This window comes from Zosterops lateralis, assembly GCF_965231275.1.
Source record: "Zosterops lateralis genome assembly, chromosome: 27".
Classification (NCBI taxonomy): Eukaryota; Metazoa; Chordata; class Aves; order Passeriformes; family Zosteropidae; genus Zosterops; species Zosterops lateralis.
The window spans coordinates 1,588,931-1,610,656 of record NC_139787.1 but is presented as its reverse complement, the minus strand read 5'-3'; the positions used below and the strand labels follow the sequence as shown (position 1 = coordinate 1,610,656).

The 21,726-nt window shown below is 53.4% G+C and overlaps 3 protein-coding genes across 3 annotated transcripts in view; 1 reads left to right on the top strand and 2 right to left on the bottom strand.

Annotated features, from left to right (window-relative positions):
* The window catches only part of PIP5K1A (phosphatidylinositol-4-phosphate 5-kinase type 1 alpha), a gene marked incomplete at its 5' end in the record, with an annotated part of 11,257 nt that extends 10,794 nt beyond the window's left edge, over positions 1–463 (bottom strand). The window contains one exon of the mRNA XM_083878844.1: positions 413–463. Within this exon, the coding sequence (XP_083734970.1) occupies positions 413–463 (51 nt within the window). The remainder of the gene's footprint in view (positions 1–412) is intronic.
* Positions 464–684: 221 nt separating this feature from the next.
* On the top strand, positions 685–5,251 carry LYSMD1 (LysM domain containing 1; the record flags this gene model as incomplete). The annotated part of the gene is made up of 3 exons (XM_083879129.1): positions 685–868; positions 3,308–3,573; positions 5,131–5,251. The coding sequence occupies exons 1-3, from the start codon at positions 782–784 to the stop codon at positions 5,249–5,251; spliced, it is 474 nt and encodes a 157-aa protein (XP_083735255.1). The 5' UTR covers positions 685–781.
* Positions 5,252–9,436: 4,185 nt separating this feature from the next.
* ARHGEF11 (Rho guanine nucleotide exchange factor 11) overlaps positions 9,437–21,726 on the bottom strand; it is a gene marked incomplete at its 3' end in the record, with an annotated part of 80,039 nt that continues 67,749 nt past the window's right edge. Inside the window, exons 33-41 of the mRNA XM_083878843.1 lie at positions 20,990–21,085; positions 19,182–19,252; positions 17,612–17,908; positions 16,563–16,900; positions 16,301–16,520; positions 13,795–13,887; positions 12,391–12,635; positions 10,278–10,452; positions 9,437–9,462 (exon numbers count right to left, since the gene is read on the bottom strand). Coding sequence (XP_083734969.1) covers positions 9,437–9,462; positions 10,278–10,452; positions 12,391–12,635; positions 13,795–13,887; positions 16,301–16,520; positions 16,563–16,900; positions 17,612–17,908; positions 19,182–19,252; positions 20,990–21,085 — 1,561 coding nt within the window. The remainder of the gene's footprint in view (positions 9,463–10,277; positions 10,453–12,390; positions 12,636–13,794; positions 13,888–16,300; positions 16,521–16,562; positions 16,901–17,611; positions 17,909–19,181; positions 19,253–20,989; positions 21,086–21,726) is intronic.

Here is a 21,726-nt window from a genome sequence, read left to right as displayed (position 1 = left end):
TCATAACACCCCCAAACTGTCCCCCCTTGGCAAAGGGACCCTGGGGACACTCGAGGGGACTGAGGGGACACAAAGGGACCCAGGGGAGGGTTGGGACACCCAGGGGAGGGTTGGGGACACCCAGGGAAGGGCTGGGGACACCCAGGAAAGGGTTGGGGACACCCAGAGGGGGCTGAGGGGACACCCAGGGGCTGGGGACACCCAGGGGAGGGCTGGGGACACCCAGGGAAGGGCTGGGGATACTCAGGGGAGGGTTGGGGACACCCAGGGGAGGCCTCAGGGGACCCGAGGGGTTCAGGCCGCGGCCCGGGGGTGACGCCGGGGGTGACGCGGGGAGGGCGGGATTAGGGTTGGGGGTCCCGGGGGTCCCGAGGGGTTCCCGGGGAGGGGTCCCGGGGGGTCCCGGCCCCACCTGCAGCGCCCCGAGCGGCCCCGGGTCGTTCTCGTCGCGCTTAAAGGACATGGCGGCTCCCGCTAGGCCGCGGTCACCATGGCAACCAGCACCGCCGCTTCCCGGCGGGCAGTGCGCGCGGGGGGAATTGACCAATCAGCGAGCGCTCAGCGCGGCCCGCCCGTTGCATGACGGGAATTGTAGTTCAGCCTCAGGGAGTCTCGGCGGGAATGGCGGCGGGGATGACGTGGCCGGAACTACAACTCCCAGGAGGCGCCGCGAGGCCGCGCCGGGTCTGAGGGGGCCGAGGGCGGCCCGGGAGCGGCGGGGCCCGGCCGGGACCCCCGGAGGGACCCCCGGAGGGACCCCCGGGTTACCCCCGGGCCGGCCATGGCGGGGAGCGGCGGGGCCCCGCGGGAGCACCGCCTGCAGCCCGGGGACACCCTGCCGGGGCTGGCGCTGCGCTACGGGGTGACGGTGAGCGGCACCGGGGACACCGGGGGGGGACCGAGGGGAGGGAGGGCCGAGGGGGTCCACAGCGTCATCCCGGGCCCGTCCTGGCCCCGTTGGCTTCGCTCGAGTATCCTGGTCCTCGTCCTGTCCTGTCCCTGGTCTGTGTCTTATCCCTGGCCTTATCCCTGTCCCCATCCCCGTCCCTCTTCTGTCCCCGTCCCTGTCCCTGTCCCATTCCTGTCATTGTGCCGGTCCCATCCCGTCCCTGTCCCCAGTCCCCATTCCCATCCCAGTCCCTGTACTGCTCCTATTCCATCCCTGTCCCCATCCCTGTCCCTGTTCTGTCCTGTCCTGTCCCCAATCCCATCCCCAAAACCCCATCAATCCCACCCCAATCCCATCCCATAAACCCCATCTCATAAACCCCACAAACCCCATAAATCCCTGTCCCCAATCCCATCTCATCAATCCCATCCCATAAATCCTATCTCATCCCAATTCCTGTTCTATCCCATCCCTGTCCCCAGTCCCATCCCATAAACCTCATAAATCCCATCAATCCCATCTCATAAATCCTTTAAAATCCCATCAATCCCATAAATCCTATAAATGCCAATTCCTGTTCTATCATATCCCTGTTCCCATCCCATCCCTGTCCCCAATCCCATCCCATCAATCCATTCTCATAAATCCCACAAACCCCATCAACCCCATAAACCCCAAAAATCCCATCCCATAAACACCATAAATCCCATCCCAATTCCTGTTCTATCCCATCCCTGTCCCCAATCCCATCCCATCAATCCCATCTCATCAATCCATCTGTCCCAGAAATCCCGTTCCATCCCAACTCCTATTCTATCCCATCTCTGTCCCCAATCCCATCCCATAAACCTCATAAATCCCACCCCAATCCCATCCCATAAATCCTATAAATCCTATCTCATCCCAATTCCTGTTCTGTCTCATCCCTGTCCCCAATCCCATCCCATAAACCCCATAAACCCCATGAATCCCTGTCCCCAATCCCATCTCATCAATCCCATAAATCCCATAAATCCCATTCCATTCCAATTCCCGTTCTATCCCATCCCTGTCCCCAATCCAATCCCATCCCATCAATCCATTCTCATAAATCCCATAAGCCCCATAAATCCCATCAATCCCACCCCAATCCCATCTCATCAATCCCATAAATCCCATAAACCCCATAAATCCCATAAACCCCACAAATCTCATCCCATAAACACCATAAACCCGATAAATCCCTGTCCCCAATCCCATCTCATAAATCCCATAAATCCCATCCCATCCCAATTCCTGTTCTATCCCATCCCTGTCCCCAATCCCATCCCATAAACCCCATCCCAATCCTGTCCCATAAATCCTATAAACCCCATAAATCCCATCCCAATTCCCGTTCTATCCCATCCCTCTCCCACTCCAATTCCATCCCATAAATCTTAAAAATCCCAAAAATCCCACCCCAATCCCACCCCAATCCCTGTCCCACTCCCGTCCCCGCAGATGGAGCAGATCCAACGCGCCAACCGCCTCTGCTCCTCTGACACCATCTTCCTCAAGGCCACCCTGCTGATCCCATAAACCCCATAAACCCCATCAATCCCATCCTCTAAATCTCATAAACCCCCTAAATCCCATAAACCCCATCAATCCCGTCCCATAAACCCCATAAACCACATAAACCCCATAAACCCCATCCCATAAACCCCATAAACCCCATAAATCCCATCCCATAAACACCATAAACCTGATAAATCCCTGTCCCCAATCCCATCTCATAAATCCCATAAATCCCATAAACCCCACAAACCCCATAAACCCCATCAATCCCATCCCATAAACCCCATAAACCCCATAAACCCCATAAATCTCATAAACCCCATCCTGTAAATCCCATAAACCCCATAAATCCCATCAATCCCATCCTGTAAATCCCATAAACCCCATAAACCCCATAAACCCCATCCTGTAAATCCCATAAACCCCATAAATCCCATCAGTCCCATCCCATAAACCCCATAAACCCCATCAATCCCATCTCATAAACCCCATAAATCTGTCCCCAATCCCATCTCATAAATTCCATGAATCCCATCCCATCCCAATTCCTGTTCTATCCCATCCCTGTTCCCATCCCTGTCACAAATCCCATCCCATAAACCCCATAAACCCCATAAAGCCCATAAACCTCATAAATCTCTGTCCCCAATCCCATCTCATTAATCCCATAAACCCCATCCCGTAAACCCCATAAACCCCATAAATCCCACACCAATCCCATCCCATATATCCCATAAACCCCCTAAATCTTACCTCATCCCAATTCCTGTTCTATCCTGTCCCTGTCCCCAATCCCATCCCATCGATCCCACCCCATAAACCCCATAAATCCCAACAAATCCCATCAATCTCACCCCAATCCCCCTCCTGTCCCTGCAGATGGAGCAGATCCAACGCGCCAACCGCCTCTACTCGTCTGACACCATCTTCCTCAAGGCCACCCTGCTGATCCCCAGTGTCCCCGAGCCCCGGGACCTTCCTGGGGACACCCCTGGGGACATTCCCGGGGACACCCCCGGGGCACTCCCGGTCCCGGGCCCGTCCCGTCACGACCTGTCGGCCTCGGATTTCCTGCGCCGTTTGGACGCCGAGATCGGCCGCTCCAAGGAGGCGGCGGCACAGCGGCTGCAGGGACAGGAAACAAGGTGGGGAATTCGGGGGGATTTAGGAGAAATTTTGGGGATATTTCAGGAAAAAATTGGGAAAAAATTGGGGGAAATCTGTGAAAAATTGGAAAAAATTTGGGGGGGAAATTTGGGGCTTCTCGGCCGCTCCAAGGAGGTGGCGGCGCAGCAGCTGCAGGGACAGGAGAGCAGGTGGGGAATTCGGGGGGATTTGGGGGAAAAATGTAGGGAAAATATGGGAAAATTTTGGAGAAAATCTGGGACAAAATTGGGAAAAATTGGGGGAAAAATTAGGGAAATTTGGGGCTTCTCGGCCGCTTCAAGGAGGCGGCAGCACAGCGGCTGCAGGGCCACAAGACAAGATGGGAAATTCAGGGAAAATTCTGGGGATATTTGGGGATATTTTGGGGAAAATTTGGGGGAGAGTTGGGGGAAAATCTGGGAAAAATCTGGGAGAAAATTGGAGGAAATTTGGTGTGGAATTGGGGGAAAATTTGGGGTGAAATTGGGGAAATTTGAGGTGAAATTGGGGCTTCTTGGCCTCTCCAAGGAGGCGGCAGCACAGCGGCTGCAGGGCCACAAGACAAGATGGGAAATTCAGGGAAAATTTTGGGGATATTTGGGGGAAAAATCTGAGAAAATTAAAGAAAAGTTGAGGTAAAAATTTGGGGAAAATTGGGGGAAAAATCGGGGAAATTTGGGGTGGAAATTGGGGCTTCTTGGCCTCTCCAAGGAGGTGGCAGCACAGCAGCTGCAGGGACAGGAGAGCAGGTGGGGAATTCGGGGGAATGTGGGGGAAAATTTGGGGATATTTCGGGGAAAATTTGGGGAGAGTTGGGGGAAAATCTGGGAGAAAATTGGAGGAAATTTGGGGTGGAATTGGGGAGAAATTTGGGGTGGAAATTGGGGCTTCTCGGCTGCTCCAAGGAGGCGGCGGCACAGCGGCTGCAGGGACACCAGACAAGGTGGGAAATTTGGGGAAAATTTGGGAAAAATGAGGGAAAAATTTGGGGGAAATTTGGGGAAAATCTGGGGAAAATTTAGGGAAAATCTGGGAGAAATTGGGAAAAACTGGGGGAAAATTTGGAGGAAATTTGGGGAGAAATTGAGGCCTATCGGCCACTCCAAGGAGGCGGCAGCACAGCGGCTGCAGGGCCAGGAGAGCAGGAGGGAAATCTGGGGAAAATTTGGGGAAAAAATTCTGGGGGAAAATTGAGGTGAAACCGGGACGAAATTGGGGAAAATTTTGGGGAAATTGACTCAAAATTGGGGAAAATTCTTGGGAAAACTGGGGAAAATTTGGGGAAAATTGGTGGAAAATTGTAGCAAAACTGGGGTGAAATCTGGGAAAAACTGGGATAAAATTGGGGGAAATTTGGGATAATTGGGGTGAAACTGGGATAAAATTGGGGCAAAATCTGAGGAAAATTGGGACAAAATTGGGGCAAATTCTGGGGAAAATTGGGATAAAATTGGAGGAAATTTGGGGGAAAAATGAGGACAAGTGGGGTGCAGTTGTGGTTTGGTGGCCCGGGGTGGTGGCAGTGCCACCCACGGTGTCCCCTGGTGTCCCCACAGCCCCCGGGGTGGTCACAGCCCCTCGTCCCCTCGGGGGGCCCGGCTGGGACCACGACCCCTCACCAGGACCCCGCGGGCGGCCGCGCTCAGGGACAGCGAGGACGAGATCTTCACCTTGTGACACGGGGACAGCGGGGACATGGGGACAGCGAGGACGAGATCTTCACCTTGTGACACGGGGACATGGGGACATGGGGACATGGGGACAGTGGGGAGATGGGGACACGGGGACATGGGGGACAATGGGGACGAGATCTTCACCTTGTGACACGGGACACTGGGGGACATGGGGACAGCGGGGACACTGGGGACATGGGGACACGGGGATGAGATCTTCACCTTGTGACACTGGGGACATGGGGACACTGGGGACAGCGGGGACACTGGGGACATGGGGACATGGGGACAGCGAGGACGAGATCTTCACCTTGTGACACTGGGACAGCGGGACATGGGGACATGGGGACACCAAGGATGAGATCTTTACCTTGTGACACTGGGACATGGGGACAATGGGGACATGGGGACGAGATCTTCACCTTGTGACACTGGGGACACGGGGACATGGGGACATTGGGGACACTGGGGGGCATCAGGACATCGGAGCCATCAGGGACGCCGAGGATGAGATCTTCACCTTGTGACACTGGGACATGGGGACACGGGGGACACCGAGGACAAGATCATCTTGTGACAGTGGGGACATGGGGACATGGGGACATTGGGGACACTGGGGACATTGGGGACATTGGGGACAGCAGGCACACTGGGGACGTTGGGGACATTGGGGATGTTGAGGATGAGATCTTCACTTTGTGACATTGAGGACATCGAGGACATTGGGGACACAGGAACACTGAGGACGAGATCTTCACATTGTGACATTGGGGACACTGGGGACACCAAGGACAAGATTTTCACCTTGTGACAGTGGAGACACTGGGGACACTGAGAAGGGACAGTGGGGACACCACGGCTGTGACATTGGGGACATCAGGGACACCAAGAACAGGACATTGGGGACACCTGGGATGTGACACCACGGACACCAGGAATGGGACATTGGGGACACCACGGATGGGACATCGAGGACATCAGGGACATCTGGGATGTGACACCAAGGGAGTGACACTGAGGACACTGAGAACAGACAGCTGGGGACACCGGAGAGGTGACATCGGGGACACCAGGAGAGGACATCGAGGACATCAGGATGTGACATCGAGGACACAGGAGAGGTGACATCGAGGACATCAGGAACCTGACCCTGGGGACACCCAGGGTGTGACACTGAGGACAGGTGACACCAGGAGGTGACACCAGGATATGACCCAGGAGGTGACACCAGGAGGTGACACTGGAGGGGACACAGGGACTTTGGGGACAGGGACGGTGCCACCCCCCCCCCCCCCCCGCCAGTTTGTAAATAAACCGGAGCTTTGTCACCCCCGGCTCGGCTTTGTCACCTCCTGGGGACAGTGCCACACACCCTGGGGAGAGTGTCATACCCCCTGGGGAGAGTGTCACACCCCTGGGGACACTGTGACAGCCTGGGGACAGTGCCACACCCCCTGGGGACAGTGTCACACCCCCTGGGGACACTGTGACACCTCTTGGGGACATTGTCACACACCTAGGACAGTGTTGCACCCCCAGGGGACAGTGCCACACCCTCTGGGGACACTGTGACATCCCCTGGGGACACTGTGACATCCCCAAGGGACATTGTCACCCTCTCAGGGACAGTGTCACACCCCTTGGGGACACTGTGACACCCATGGGGACAGTGTCACACCCCCAGGACACTGTCACACCCTTTGGGGACATTGCCACCCCCCCCCCCCCCCCCCCGAGACACGGTTGCCTCCCCCAGGGGCATTGGGGACATTTGGGGACATTCTGGGGACGTCGCTGTCCCCAGGAACACGCTCAGCCCTTGGGGACACGGGGCTGGATCCCCAAATTCCCAAATCCCATCCCAGGGATCCCACCCCAAACCCCAGAATTCCCAAATCCTGGAATTCCCAAATCCCAATCCCCAAATCTCAGAAATCCCAAATCCCAAAACTCCCAAATCCCAGAATTCTGAAATCCCGGAATTCCTGAATCCCAAACCCCAGAATTCCCAAATCCCTCCCGGGAGCTCCAGGACCCCAAATCCCGACAGGGACGGGAACTGGGGGAGGATCTGGATCCCAAAACTCCCAAATCCCAAATCCCACCTCCCCCCCCACATTCCAGAACCTCTGGAATTTCCAGAACCCTCTCCCCAAATTCCCAAACCCCAAATCCAAAATCCCAAATTCCCAAATCCCTCCCGGCACCTCCAAAATCCCCAAATCCCAAATCCCAGGATTTGGGACCCCTCCCTCATGGGAAAAAAAGTCCCAAATCCCATAAAAACCCCCCGAATCCCATAACTCCCCCAAAATTCCATTTAAGATCCCCAAATCCCATTAAACCCCCCAAAAAATTCCATATAAAAACTTCCCAAATCCCATTAAAAACCCCCAAATCTCATTTAAAAAACTCCAAATCCCAAATCCAAATCCCAGGATTTGTAACCCCTCCCCCATTGGAAAAAAAAAAAAATCCCAAAATCCATTAAAAAACCCCCAAGTCCCATTAAATAACCCCAAATCCCATTTATAAAATCCCAAATCTCATTTTAAAAAACTCCAAATCCCATTAAAAAACCCCAAAACCCATTAAACCTCCCAAATTCCACATAAAACCCCCAAATCCTATTAAAACCCACCCAAAATTCCATATAAATCCCTCAAATCTTATTGAAAAATCCCAAATTCCATTAAAACCTCCCAAATCCCATTAAAAATATCCCAAATCCCACAAAAAACGACTCCAAAATTGAGGATTTTTCCCATATTCCAGCGCCCCTCCCGGGCTCTGATATTTATAATATTTATATTTGTGTCCCCCGGGGTTGGGGGGAAAATCCAGGATTTTTGGGGAAAATCCTGGAATTTGGGGGGGAAATCCTGGGATTTTGGGGGGAAATCTCAGAATTTTTTAGGAAAAACCAGAGATTTTGGAGAAAAAAAATGGAATTTTGGGGGAAATTTGGGATTTTTTTGGGGAAATTTGGGATTCTGGGGGGGAAATCCTGGGATTTGGGGAAAAAAACCAGAATTTTTTGGGAAATTTGGGATTCTGGGATGGAAATCTGTGATTTTAGAGGGAAAATCCGGATTTTTGAGAGGAAATTTGGGATTTTTGGGGGGAAATTTTGGATTTTAGGGACAAAATCCAGGATTTGGTGGGAAAAATCCAGGATTTTAGGGGGAAATTTGTAATTCTGGGGGGAAATTTGGGATTTCAGGGGAAAATCTCAGAATTTTGGGAAGAAAATCTGAGGTTTTTGGGAAAAGTTGGGATTTTGGAGGAAAAACTCCAGATTTTGTGGAAAACCTCGAGCTTTTGGGGGGTAAAACTCGGTATTTTGGAAGGAAATTCGGGGATTTTTGGGAAAACTTGAGATTTTTGGGGAAATCCTGGGATTTTGTGGGAAAAATCCGGGATTTTGGGGGTAAATCCCAGAATTTTTGGGGTAAATCCCAAAATTTTAGGGTGAAATCTGGGAATTTTGGGGAAAAAAATGCAGAATTTTGGGGTAAATTCAGGATTTTGGGGGTAAATCCTGGAATTTGGGGGTGAAATCCCAGGATTTTGGGGTGAAATCCCGGGATTTTTGGGGTAAATCCCAGAATTTGGGGGGTAAATCCCAGAATTTTTGAGTTAAATCCCAGAATTTTGGGATGAAATCCCAGGATTTTGGGGGAAAACTTGGCATTTTTGGGAAATCCCAGGATTTGGGGGATAAATCCCAGGATTTTAGGGTGAAATCCTGGAATCTTGGGGGAAAAAAAATGCAGAATTTTGGGATAAATCCCGGAATTTTGGGGTGAAATCCCAGGATTTTGGGGAAAACGGTATTTTGGTGAAATCCCAGGATTTGGGGGGGTAAAATCCCAGGATTTGGGGTAAATCCCGGGATTTGGGGGTGCCACCCCTCCCCCCCCGATTGTCACCGTGTCCCCCGATTGTCCCCGGGGTGGGGGAGGGGCGGCCCGGGCTATTTACAGGGTGGGGGAGGGGCGTACATACATATTTATAGGATTTATTTTGTGGTTTTTTTGGGGAAAAGGAGGAAATTCCCAACAAAGTGCATTTGTCCCTCTGTCCGTCTGTCCAGGGACGTTTTCCCGGGAAAAATTTCCCGGGAATTTTGGGTTTTTGGGGGGAGGGGGAGGGGAAATTCCAGCCCGGCCCCTCCCCCCGCCCCGGGTTAAAGGTGGGCGGGGCCGGCAGAGCCTGGAAAACAAAAATAACAATTAAAATAAAAATTAAATGGGGAAAAAATGGGGAAACTGATGGGGGAATAGTGGGAAATTATTGGGGAATTAATGGGGGAATAATGGGAAATTAATGGGGGAAATATTGGGAAATTAATGGGGAAAATGAGGAAATTATGGAGAAAATAATGAGAATAATGGGAAAATTAATGGGGAAATAATGGGAAATCAATGGGGAAAAGGAGAAAAGTAATGGGGGAAATAATGGGAATAATGGGAAAATTATTAGGGGAAATAATGGGAAAAATGGAATAATGGGAAATTAATGGGGGAAATAATGGGGGAAATAATGGGAAATTAATGGGGGAATAATGAGAAATTATTGTGGAAATAATGGGGGATGGGGAGGGAGTGTGGGGAGGGGACACGGAGGGGAGGGACACTGAGGGGACATTGAGGGTGTCACAGACTGGGGTGACACTGAGGGTGACACCGAGGGTGACACAGGGTGACATTGAGGGTGACAGAGGGTGACATTGAGGGTGACACAGGGGTGACATTCAGGGTTGTCATGGACCGGGGTGACACTGGGGGTGACACTGGGGGTGACACTGAGGGTGACACACACAGTGTCACAGACTGGGATGACATGGAGGATGACACTGGGGATGTCACGGACTGGGGTGACACCGAGGGTGACACTGAGGGTGGCACAGGGTGACATTCAGGGTTGTCATGGACTGGGGTGACACTGAGGGTGACAATGGGTGACACAGGGTGACACTGAGGGTGACACAGGGGTGCCAGGGGCGGTGTCACCGTGTCCCCTCTCACCTGTGCCGGGGGTGGTGGCACCGCCGTGTCCCCGTGAGCGGCTCTGGGGGCCGGGGGGTGGCGGGGCCCGCCCGGGGACACTGGGGATATCCCTGGGGACATTGGGGACACCGGGGGCGGTGGCACTGTCCCCCCTCAGTGAGTGCAGCAGCTGCCGGTGAGCGGCTTCCAGGGCCTGGGGGACATTTGGGGACAGTTGGGGACAGGGCTGGGCCACCCCTGGAGTGTCCCCTGCTGTCCCCTCAATGTCCCCTGGGACAACATTGATGTCCCCCTCCGTGTCCCCTCCCATTGACATCCCCATTAATGTCCCCATTGATGCCCCCTATGTCCCCAATGATGAATGATGTCCCCAACGTTCCAAATGATGTCCCCAATGTCCCCTGTGATGTCCCCGTTAATGTCCTCATTAACGTCCCAACGTCCCCAATAATGTCCCCATTGATGTCCCCAGTTTTAGGATCTCTCACCCTCACCAGTTTCCCCTTGATGTCCCCAGTGATGTCCCCAATGTCCTAATGATGTCCCCAATGTCCCTCACCCTCAGCAGTTTCCCAGTGTCCCCATTGATGTCCCCATTGTCCCTCACCCTCAGCCTCAGTAGTTTCCCAGTGATGTCCCCACTGATGTCCCCAAGGTCCCTCACCCTCAGCAGTTTCCCACTGAGTTCCCCATTGTCCCCAATGTCCCCAGTGATGTCCCCAGTGTTCCCATTGATGTCCCCAATGTCCCCACTGATGTCCCCGTTGTCCCTCAGCCTCAGCAGTTTCCCAGTGATGTCCCTGTTGATGTCCCCAATGTCCCCAGTGATGTCCCCAAGGTCCCTCACCCTCAGCCTCAGCAGTTTCCCAATGATGTCCCCAATGTCCCCATTTGTGTCCCCAATGTCCCCATTGATGTCCCCATTGATGTCCTTATTGATGTCCCCATTAATGTCCCCAATGTCCCTCATCCTCAGCCTGAGCAGTTTCCCATTGACGTCCTCAGTGTCCCCAATGTCCCCATTGATGTCCCCATTGATGTCCCCAGTGTCCCTCACCCTCAGCCTCAGAAGCTTCCCAAGGTCCCCACTGATGTCCCCAATGTCCTCATTAATGTCCCCGTTGTCCGTCACCCTCAGCAGTTTCCCAATGACGTCCCCAATGTCCCCACTGATGTCCCCAGTGTCCCCAATGTCCCCAGTGATGTCCCCAATGTCCCCAATGTCCCCACTCTCCCTCACCCTCAGCCTGAGCAGTTTCCCAATATCCTCATTGATGTCCCCAATGTCCCCATTAATGTCCCCAGTGTCCCCGTTGTCCCTCACCCTCAGCCTGAGCAGTTTCCCACTGATGTCCCCAATGTCCTCATTAATGTCCCCAGTGTCCCCAATGTCCCTCACCCTCAGCCTGAGCAGTTTCCCACTGATGTCCCCAATGTCCTCATTAATGTCCCCAGTGTCCCCAATGTCCCTCACCCTCAGCCTGAGCAGTTTCCCACTGATGTCCCCAATGTCCCCAGTGTCCCCATTAATGTCCCCAGTGATGTCCCCAGTGTCCCTCACCCTCAGCCTGAGCAGTTTCCCATTGATGTCCCCAATGTCCCCATTGATGTCCCCAGTGTCCCCAGTGTCCCTCACCCTCAGCCTGAGCAGTTTCCCACTGATGTCCCCAATGTCCCCATTAATGTCCCCAGTGTCCCCAATGTCCCTCACCCTCAGCCTGAGCAGTTTCCCACTGATGTCCCCAATGTCCCCAGTGTCCCCATTAATGTCCCCATTGATGTCCCCAGTGATGTCCCCAGTGTCCCTCACCCTCAGCCTGAGCAGTTTCCCAGTGTCCTCAATGTCCCCAGTGTCCCCATTAATGTCCCCATTGATGTCCCTCACCCTCAGCCTGAGCAGTTTCCCATTGATGTCCCCAATGTCCCCATTGATGTCCCCAGTGTCCCCGTTGTCCCTCACCCTCAGCCTGAGCAGTTTCCCACTGACATCCTCAGTGTCCCCAATGTCCCCATTGATGTCCCCAGTGTCCCTCACCCTCAGCCTGAGCAGTTTCCCACTGACATCCCCAGTGTCCCCAATGTCCCCATTAATGTCCCCATTGATGTCCCCAGTGTCCCCAGTGTCCCTCACCCTCAGCCTGAGCAGTTTCCCCCGCAGCTCCTCCAGGGTCCCCAGGATCAGCTCCGTGTCCCCAGAGATGTCCCCAGAGATGTCCCCAAGGACGTCCCCGGGGGTGTCCCTGATGTCCCTGGGGCCATCCCTGGAGATGTCCCTGGTGTCCCCAGAGATGTCCCCGGTGTCCCCAGGGGTGTCCCCAGGGGTGTCCCCTCCCGGCCTGGGGGGTCCCGTGGGGAGGCTCAGGTAGAAAAAATTCCCTGGAAAAGGGACAGGGGGGACCTCAGTGGCCACCTGGGGACTCCTGGTGGCCCCAAGAGGGGACCTTGGTGTCCCCAAGGCCGTTTTGGTGTCCCCAAGGCCGTTTTGGTGTCCCCAAGGCCATTTTGGTGTCCCCAAGGCCGTTTTGGTGTCCCCAAGGCTGTTTTGGTGTCCCCAAGGCTGTTTTGGTGTCCCCAGGGCTGTTCTGGTGTCCCCAAGGCCATCTTGGTGTCCCCAAGGCCGTTTTGGTGTCCCCAAGGCCGTTCTGGTGTCCCCAAGGCTGTTTTGGTGTCCCCAAGGCCATTTTGGTGTCCCCAAGGCCGTTTTGGTGTCCCCAAGGCTGTTCTGGTGTCCCCAGGGGTGTCCTGGTGGCCCTTTTGGGGCTCTTGGTGGCCCCAAGGTCCCCTCAGGGAGGGTTTTGGTGGCCCTGGGGACTTTTGGTGGCCCCAAGGGGTTGGCTTTGGTGGCCCTTTCAGGATTTCTGGGGCCCTTTTTGGCGTCCCCAGAGGATTTTTGGGGTGTTTTTGGGCCTCTTTTGGATTATTTTGGACCTTTTTGATGTTTTTGTGGCCCTTTTGGGGTTTTTTGAGGCTCTTTGGGGGATTTTTGGGTCCCTTTAGATTTTTTTTTAGGGCCTTTTTGACTTTTTTTGGGAACTTTGTGATTTTTTGGGGGTCCTTTTGGTGTCCCCAGAGGGTTTTTCAGGCCCTTTTGATGTTTTTGGGGCCCTTTTGGATCTTTTGGTATCTCCAGATGGTTTTTGGGGCCCTTCTGAAGTTTTTTGTGACCTTTTCAATATTTTTTGGGGCCCTTTTGACGTTTTTTTGGCCCTTTTGATGCTTTTGGGGCCCTTTTGGGGTTTTTTTTGTGTCCCCAGATGGTTTTTTGGGGCCCTTTTAGTTTTTTGGGGCTTTTTTGATGTTTTTGGGACCTTTTCAATATTTTTTCGGGCCCTTTTGAGGTTTTTGGGGCCCTTTTGGGGTTTTTTTTGTGTCCCCAGATGGTTTTTTGGGGCCCTTTTAGATTTTTGGGGCTTTTTTTGATGTTTTTGGGACCTTTTCAATATTTTTTCGGGCCCTTTTGATGTTTTTGGGGCCCTTTTTCGGTGTTTTTGGGGCCCATTTTTTGTTGTTTTTGGGGTGAGGGAGGGGCCGTTACCCTCAGCGCTGGCTCCGCCTCCTTCCCGCAGCTCGGGCTGTGATTGGCTGAGGCCGCCGGGGGGCGTGGCCTCCTCCGGCCCCTCCTCCTGGGCTGGGCCCAAAACGGGGGGGGGAGGGGGGGGAGGCCCCGCCACCAGCGCGGCAATTAACACCCAATTAGTTCATTAGCACCCAAATTAATTAATTAACACCCAAATTAGTTCATTAGCACCCACAATTAGTTCATTAGCATCCCAATTAGTTAATTAGCACCCACAATTAATTAATTAACACCCCAATTAGTTCATTAGCACCCTCAATTAATTAATTAGCACCCCCAATTAGCTAATTAACACACCCAATAAGTTAATTAGCACCCCCAATTGGTTCATTAGCACCAATTAGTTCATTAGCATCCCCAAATTAATTGGCACCCAAATTTAGCGCCCTGAAGTTTAATTAGGATCCCCAAATTAGCACCCAGCACCCCAAAAATGGCACCCAGAATTAATTAGCACCCCGAAATTAATTAGGACCCCCTAATTAGCACCCCAAAATCAGCTCCCAGAACCACAATTTTGCACCCAAAATCAGCACCCAAAATTAATTAGCACCCCCAAATTAATTAGCCCGAAATTAGCACCCAGCACCCAAAACTGGGACCCAAAAGCAGCACCCGGAATGAGAATCCCCAAATCAGAATCCCCAAATTAAAACCCCAAATCAAAATCCCCAAAATCAAAATCCCCAAATTAAAATCCCCCAATTGGAATCCCAAAATCGGCGCCCAAAATCAGAATCCCAAAATCAGAATCCCCAAATTAAAATCCCCAAATTAAAACCCCAAATCAAGTTCCCCAAAAGCAAATTCCCCAAATCAGAACCCCCAAATTAAAAACCCAGAATTAAAATCCCAAAATCAGAATCCCCCAATTGAAATCCCCAAAATCAAAATCCTCAAATTGAGACTCCAAAATCATCCACCCCAAAATCCTCATCCCCAAATTGGAATCCCAAAATCAGAATCCCCAAATCAAAATCCCCGAATTAAAATCCCCAAATCAAAATCCCAAAATCAGAATCCCCAGATCAAGACCCCGAAATCAAAATCCCCAAATCAAAATCCCCAAAATCAAAATCCCAAATTCAGAATCCCGAAAATCAGTGCCCAAAATCATTATCCCCAAATTAAAATCCCAAAATCATCTCCCAAAATTAAAATCCCCGAATCAGAATCCCCAAATCCTCATCCCCCAAATCAAAATCCCAAAATCAAAATCCCAAAATCAGAATCCCAAAGGAGAAGGAGACCCCAAATCCCCGGAATGGGACCCCAAATCTGGGAATGAGACCCTAAACTTGGGAATGAGACCCCAAACCTGGGAATGGGACCCCAAATCTGGGAATGGGACCCCAAATCCTGCAATGAGACCCCAAATCCCAGCAGGGATCTGATCAGGCCGTGCAGGGAATTCCCATCAATTCCCACCCAAATCCCACCCCAAATCCCCCCAATTTCCACCCCACATCGCCCCCAATTTCTGCCCTAAATCCATCCCAAATCCCACCCTAAACCCCCAATTCCTGCCAAAATTCCACCCCAATTCCTGCCCCAATTCCCACCCCAAATCCCACAATTCCTGCTCCAAATTCCTCACAAATCTTCCCCCAATTCCCACCCCAAATCCCCAATTCCTGCTCCAAATCCCACCCCAAATTTCCCATATTCCCACCCCAAATCCATCCCCAATTCCTGCCCTAAATCCCTCCATATTCCCACCCCAAAACTCCCCAATTTCTGAGCCAAATCCCACCCCAAATTCCCCCAAATTCCCCCAAATCTCACCCCAAATCCCCAATTCTTGCCCCAAATCCACCCCCAAATTCCTGCCCTAAATCCCTCCAAATTCCCACCCCAAATCCTGCCCGAAATCCCCCAATTCCTGCCCCAAATCCCACCCTAAATATCCCCTAAATCCCACCCCAAATCCATCCCCAATTCCTGCCCCAAATCCCACCCTAAATATCCCCTAAATCCCACCCCAAATCCATCCCCAATTCCTGCCCCAAATTCCACCCCAAATCCCCCAAATTCCTCCCAAATCTCACCCCAAATTCCACCCCAAATCCCCCAAATTCCCCCCAAATCTCACCCCAAATCCCACCCCAGATTTCCCCCAAATCCATCTCCAATTCCTGCCCTAAATCCCACCCAATTCCCACTCCAAACCCCCCAAATCCCACCCCAAATTCCTCCAAAATTCCCCAATTCCTGTCCCAAATCTCATCCCCAAATCCCCAATTTCTGCCCCAAATCCATCCCCAATTCCCTCCCAAATTCCCCCAAATCCCTCAAATTCCCCCCAAATATCCCCCGATTCCCACCCAAATCCCCCTCAATTCCCCACCCAAATCACAACCCAAATTCCCAAATCTTCCCCCAATTCCCACCCCAAATCCATCCCCAATTCCTGCCCAAATCCCCCAAATCCCCAAATCCCACCCCAAATCCCGTCCCCGTTTACCTTTGCGGTTGATCTGGATCCCGTTGGGCTCCGTCCTCTCGGGCTCTTCCCGGGATCCTTCCTGGGAATCCCAGCGAGAATTTGGGAATTCCCGAGTGGACATCAGGAATTCCTGAGCGGACACCTCGGAATCCCGGCTGGACACGGAGAATTCCCGGCTGGAAATGGCCGAGTCGCGGCCGGATTTGGGGAATTCCCGGCTGGACTTTGGGAATTCCTGAGTGGACACTGGGAATTCCCGAGTGGACATTGGGAATTCCTGGCCGGACACCTCGGAATCCCAGCTGGACATTGGGAATTCCTGGCCGGACACCTCGGAATCCCGGCTGGACATGGAGGATTCCCGGCTGGCTTTGGGGAATTCCCCCCAAGTGGAGGGAGGGAAATCCCGGCCGGAATTCCAGCTGGACATTTGGGAATTCCAGCCCTGGCCTGAGGCCGTGGGGGTGACGTCATCGTCGGGGTCATCGTTGGGGTCATCGTTGGGGTCATCGTTGGGGTCGTTGGGGTCATTGGGGTCATCGGGGTCATCGTTGGGGTCATTGGGGTCATCGGAGTCTGGCCGGAGCCGCCGGACGAGGAGCAGCCGCAGGGTCTCCACTGGGATTGGGGAAAAAATGGGATTTTGGGTTTTTTTTCCAGGAGAAAGTGGCCCGGGATTGGGGAGAGAGGGGGGAAAAATGGGATTTTGGGTTTTTTTTCCAGGAGAAAGTGGCCCGGGATTGGGAATAGAGGGGGGAAAAATGGGATTTTGAGGTTTTTTCCAGGAGAAAGTGGCCCGGGATTGGGGAGAGAGGGGGGAAAAAATGGGATTTTGGGTTTTTTTCCAGGGGAAAAGGTCCCAGAACTGGGGAAGTTTGGAGTTTTCCTGAGGGGAGAAATGGCCCAGGATTGGGAACAGAGGAACGAAAATTGGGGATTTTGGGGTTTTCCCAAAGAAACAAGAGAAGGAAAATCGGGGATTTGGGGTTTTCCCAAGGAAACAGAGGAAGGAAATGGGGGAATTTGGGATTTTCCCAAGGAAACGGAGGAAAATTGGGGGAATTTGGGGTTTTCCCCAGGAAATGGAGGAAAATTGGGGGAATTTGGGGTTTTCCTGAGGAACAGAGGAAGGAAATGGGGGAATTTGGGGTTTTCCGAGGAAACAGAGGAAGGAAATGGGGGAATTTGGGGTTTTCCGAGGAAACAGAGAGGGAAAATTGAGGAATTTGGGGTTTTCCCAAGGAAACAGAGAGGGAAAATTGGGGAATTTGGGATTTCCCCCAGGAAACAGAGGAAGGAAATGGGGAATTTGTGTCTCAGGGCTCTCACCGTCCTCCAGCGCCGCCTCGGCCACTCCCGCGCCTCGGGGGGACTCGGCAAGGCCCGGGACGGGCTCGGGGATTCTCGGGATGGGCTCGGGAACTGTCGGGACGGGCTCGGGAACTGTCGGGACGGGTTCGGGAAGTCTCGGAATGGGCTCGGGAAGTCCCGGGATGGACTCAGGGATTCTCGGGACGGGGTCGGGCAGTCCCGGGATGGATTCGGGGATTCCCGGACCGGGGTCGGGGTCCCCCGGCGGCTCCTGCGGGGGCGGGGCCCGGACCGAGGGATCCGTGACGTCATCGCCTGTGGGGACAGCATAGGGACAGTGTGGGGACACTGGGGACAGCGACAGGGACACTGGGGACACAGGGACACTGAGGACAGCGTGGGGACAGGGACAGCGTGGGGACACAGGGACAGCCGCAGCGTGGGGACAGGGACACTGGGGACAGCGACAGGGACACTGGGGACAGGGACAGCGTAGGGACAGGGACGGTGGGGACAGCAACAGCATGGGGACATGGGGACACAGGAGACAGGGACTTTGGGGACAAGGACATCGTAGGGACACATGGACAGGGACACTGGGGACAGGGAGAGAGTGGGGACACGGACACGGACACACATTGGGGACAGGGACACGGACAGGGACACGGACAAGACAGTGATGGGACAGCAGGGGACAGGGAGGGGACAAGGAAAGGGAAAGGACAGGGATAGAAAGGGACAGGAGGGGACAAAGATGACAGGAGGTGACAGAGGTGACAGTGGTGACACACAGGTGACAGAGGTGACGGGGAGGTAACAGAGGTGACAGAGGTGACACAGGTGACAGCAGTGACAGCAGTGACACAGGTGACACACACGTGACAGGTGACACACAGGTGACAGGTGACACAGGTGACACACAGGTGACACAGGTGACACACAGGTGACAGAGGTGACATACAGGTGACACACAGGTGACAGCGGTGACATACAGGTGGCACACAGGTGACACACAGGTGACAGAGGTGACACACAGGTGACACACAGGTGACACACAGGTGACACAGGTGGCACACAGGTGACACACAGGTGACACAGGTGACACACAGGTGACAGAGGTGACATACAGGTGACACACAGGTGACAGCGGTGACATACAGGTGGCACACAGGTGACACACAGGTGACACAGGTGGCACACAGGTGACACACAGGTGACACACAGGTGACACAGGTGACACAGGTGACAGGGAGGTGACACAGGTGACACACAGGTGACACACAGGTGACACACAGGTGGCACAGGTGCCAAAGGTGACACAGAGGTGACAGTGACACAGGTGACACACAGGTGACAGTGGTGACACAGGTGACACAGGTGACACAGGTGACAGGGAGGTGACACAGGTGACACACAGGTGACACACAGGTGACACACAGGTGGCACACAGGTGACACACAGGTGACACAGGTGCCAAAGGTGACACAGAGGTGACAGTGACACAGGTGACACACAGGTGACAGTGGTGACACAGGTGACACAGGTGACACAGGTGACAGGGAGGTGACACAGGTGACACAGGCAGTACCTGGGGGACACTCCTCGGGCTCGGTGCCTCGGCCCAGCTCTGGGGACCCCGCGGGCTCGGGCAGCTCCAGCCTGGGGACAGCGAGGGGCTGGCACGGGGACACGCACCCCAGTGTCCCCATCCCCGCCACCCCAGTGTCCCCTGTCCCCATCCCGGCCACCCCAGTGTCCCCATCCCGGCCACCCCAGTGTCCCCTGTGTCCATCCCGGCCACCCCAGTGTCCCCATACCGGCCACCCCAGTGTCCCCTGTGTCCATCCCGGCCACCCCAGTGTCCCCATCCCCGCCACCCCAGTGTCCCCTGTGTCCATCCCGGCCACCCCAGTGTCCCCATACCGGCCACCCCAGTGTCCCCTGTGTCCATCCCGGCCACCCCAGTGTCCCCATCCCCGCCACCCCAGTGTCCCCTGTGTCCATCCCGGCCACCCCAGTGTCCCCATACCGGCCACCCCAGTGTCCCCTGTGTCCATCCCGGCCACCCCAGTGTCCCCTGTGTCCATCCCAGTGTCCCCTGTGTCCATCCCGGCCACCCCAGTGTCCCCTGTGTCCATCCCGGCCACCCCAGTGTCCCCTGTGTCCATCCCAGTGTCCCCTGTGTCCATCCCGGCCACCCCAGTGTCCCCATCCCGGCCACCCCAGTGTCCCCAGGGACCCCAATGTCCCCATTCTGGTCACCCCCAGTGTCCCCTGTCCCCATCCCAGTCACCCCAGTGTCCCCAGTGTCCCCTGTCCCCATCCCAGTCACCCCCAGTGTCCCCAGGGACTGCAATGTCCCCATTCTGGTCACCCTTAATGTCCCCATCCCAGGAACCTTCTGGGGACACCAGGAACCTCCTGAGCTCCATCCCCATTCCCATCCCCATCCTTATTCTTCCCATATCCATTCTTCCCATTCTTCCTATTCCCATTCCCATTATTCCCATAATTCCCATTATTCCCATAATTCCCATTCCCCATTCCCATCATCCCAATTCCCATTATTCCCATTCCCATCATTCCCATTTTCCCCATTCCCATTATTCCCATTAGCATCATTCCCATTCCCATAACTCCCATAACTCCCATAATTCCCATTATTCCCATTCCCATCATCCCCATTCCCATTTTTCCTATTCCCATTATTCCCATCATTCCCATTATTCCCATTTTCCCCATTCCCCATTCCCCTCATCCCCATTATTCCCACTCCCATCATTCCCATCATTCCCATCATTCCCATTTTTCCTATTCCCATCATTCTCATAATTCCCATTCCCATTATTCCCATTCCCTATTCCCATCATTCCCATTCCTACCTCCATTCTCATCATTCCCATTATTCCCATCCCCATAATTTCCATTTTTCCCATTATTCCCATTATTCCCATTAGCACCATTCCCATTCCCATAACTCCCATAACTCCCGTAATTTCCATTCCCATAATTCCCATTATTCCCATTTTTCCCATTCCCCATTCCCATCATTCCCATTCCCACTATTCCCATCATTCCTGTCAGTCCTGTTCCCATCATCCCCATTCCCATCATTCTCATTCCCATTTTTCCTATTCCCATTATTCCCACCATTCCCATTCTTCCTATTTTCCCCATTCTTCCCATTCCCATCATTCCGATAATTCCCATTATTCCCATTATTCTTGTTACTCCCATCATTCCCATCATTCCCATCATTCCCATCATTCCCATTATTCCCATCATTCCCATTCCCACTATTCCCATTATTCCCATTATCCCCATTACTCCCATTCCCGTTATTCCCATTATTCCCATTATTCCCCCATTATTCCCATTCCCGGTCCATTTCCGTACCCGTTTCCGGCCCCGGCCTGGCTCTGGTTTGGTTTTGGTGGCCCCGGGAGGCTCCTGGTGGCCCCTTGGACGGCCCTTTCCAGCAGCTCCATCCACCTGCAATTCCACACCGCAATTCCAGCCCCTCCCAGGGGATTTTCCAGCTCATCCCAAAGATTTTCTGGCTCATCCCAAGGATTTTATCCCCCCCAGGAAATTTTCCAGCCCCTCCCAGCGAATTTTCCAGACCCTTCCAAGGAATTTTTTGGCTCATCCCAAGGATTTTGTCCCCCTAGGAAATTTTCCAGCCCTTCCCAGGGAATTTTCCAGCTCATCCCGAGGATTTTTATCCTCCCCCAGAAAATCTTTCAGCCATTCCCAAGGATTTTGTCCCCACCAGGGAATTTTCTGACCCTTCCCAGGGAATTTTTGGGCTTCTCCCAAGGATTTTTGGCCCCCTAGGAAATTTTCCAGTCCCTCCCAGGGAGTTTTCCAGCCTTTCCAAGGAATTTTCTGGCTCATCCCAAGGATTTTTATCCCTCCAAGGAATTTTCTGACCCTTCCCAGGGAATTTCTGGGCTCAATCCAAAGATTTTTGTCCCCCCAGGGAATTTTCCAGCTCATCCCAAGGAATTTTCTGGCTCATCCCAAGGATTTTTTAGCCCTCCAGGGAATTTTCTGACCCTTCCCAAGGAACTTTTTGGCTCCTCCCAAGGATTTTTGTCCCTTCAGGGAATTTCCAGGTCATTCCAAGGGAT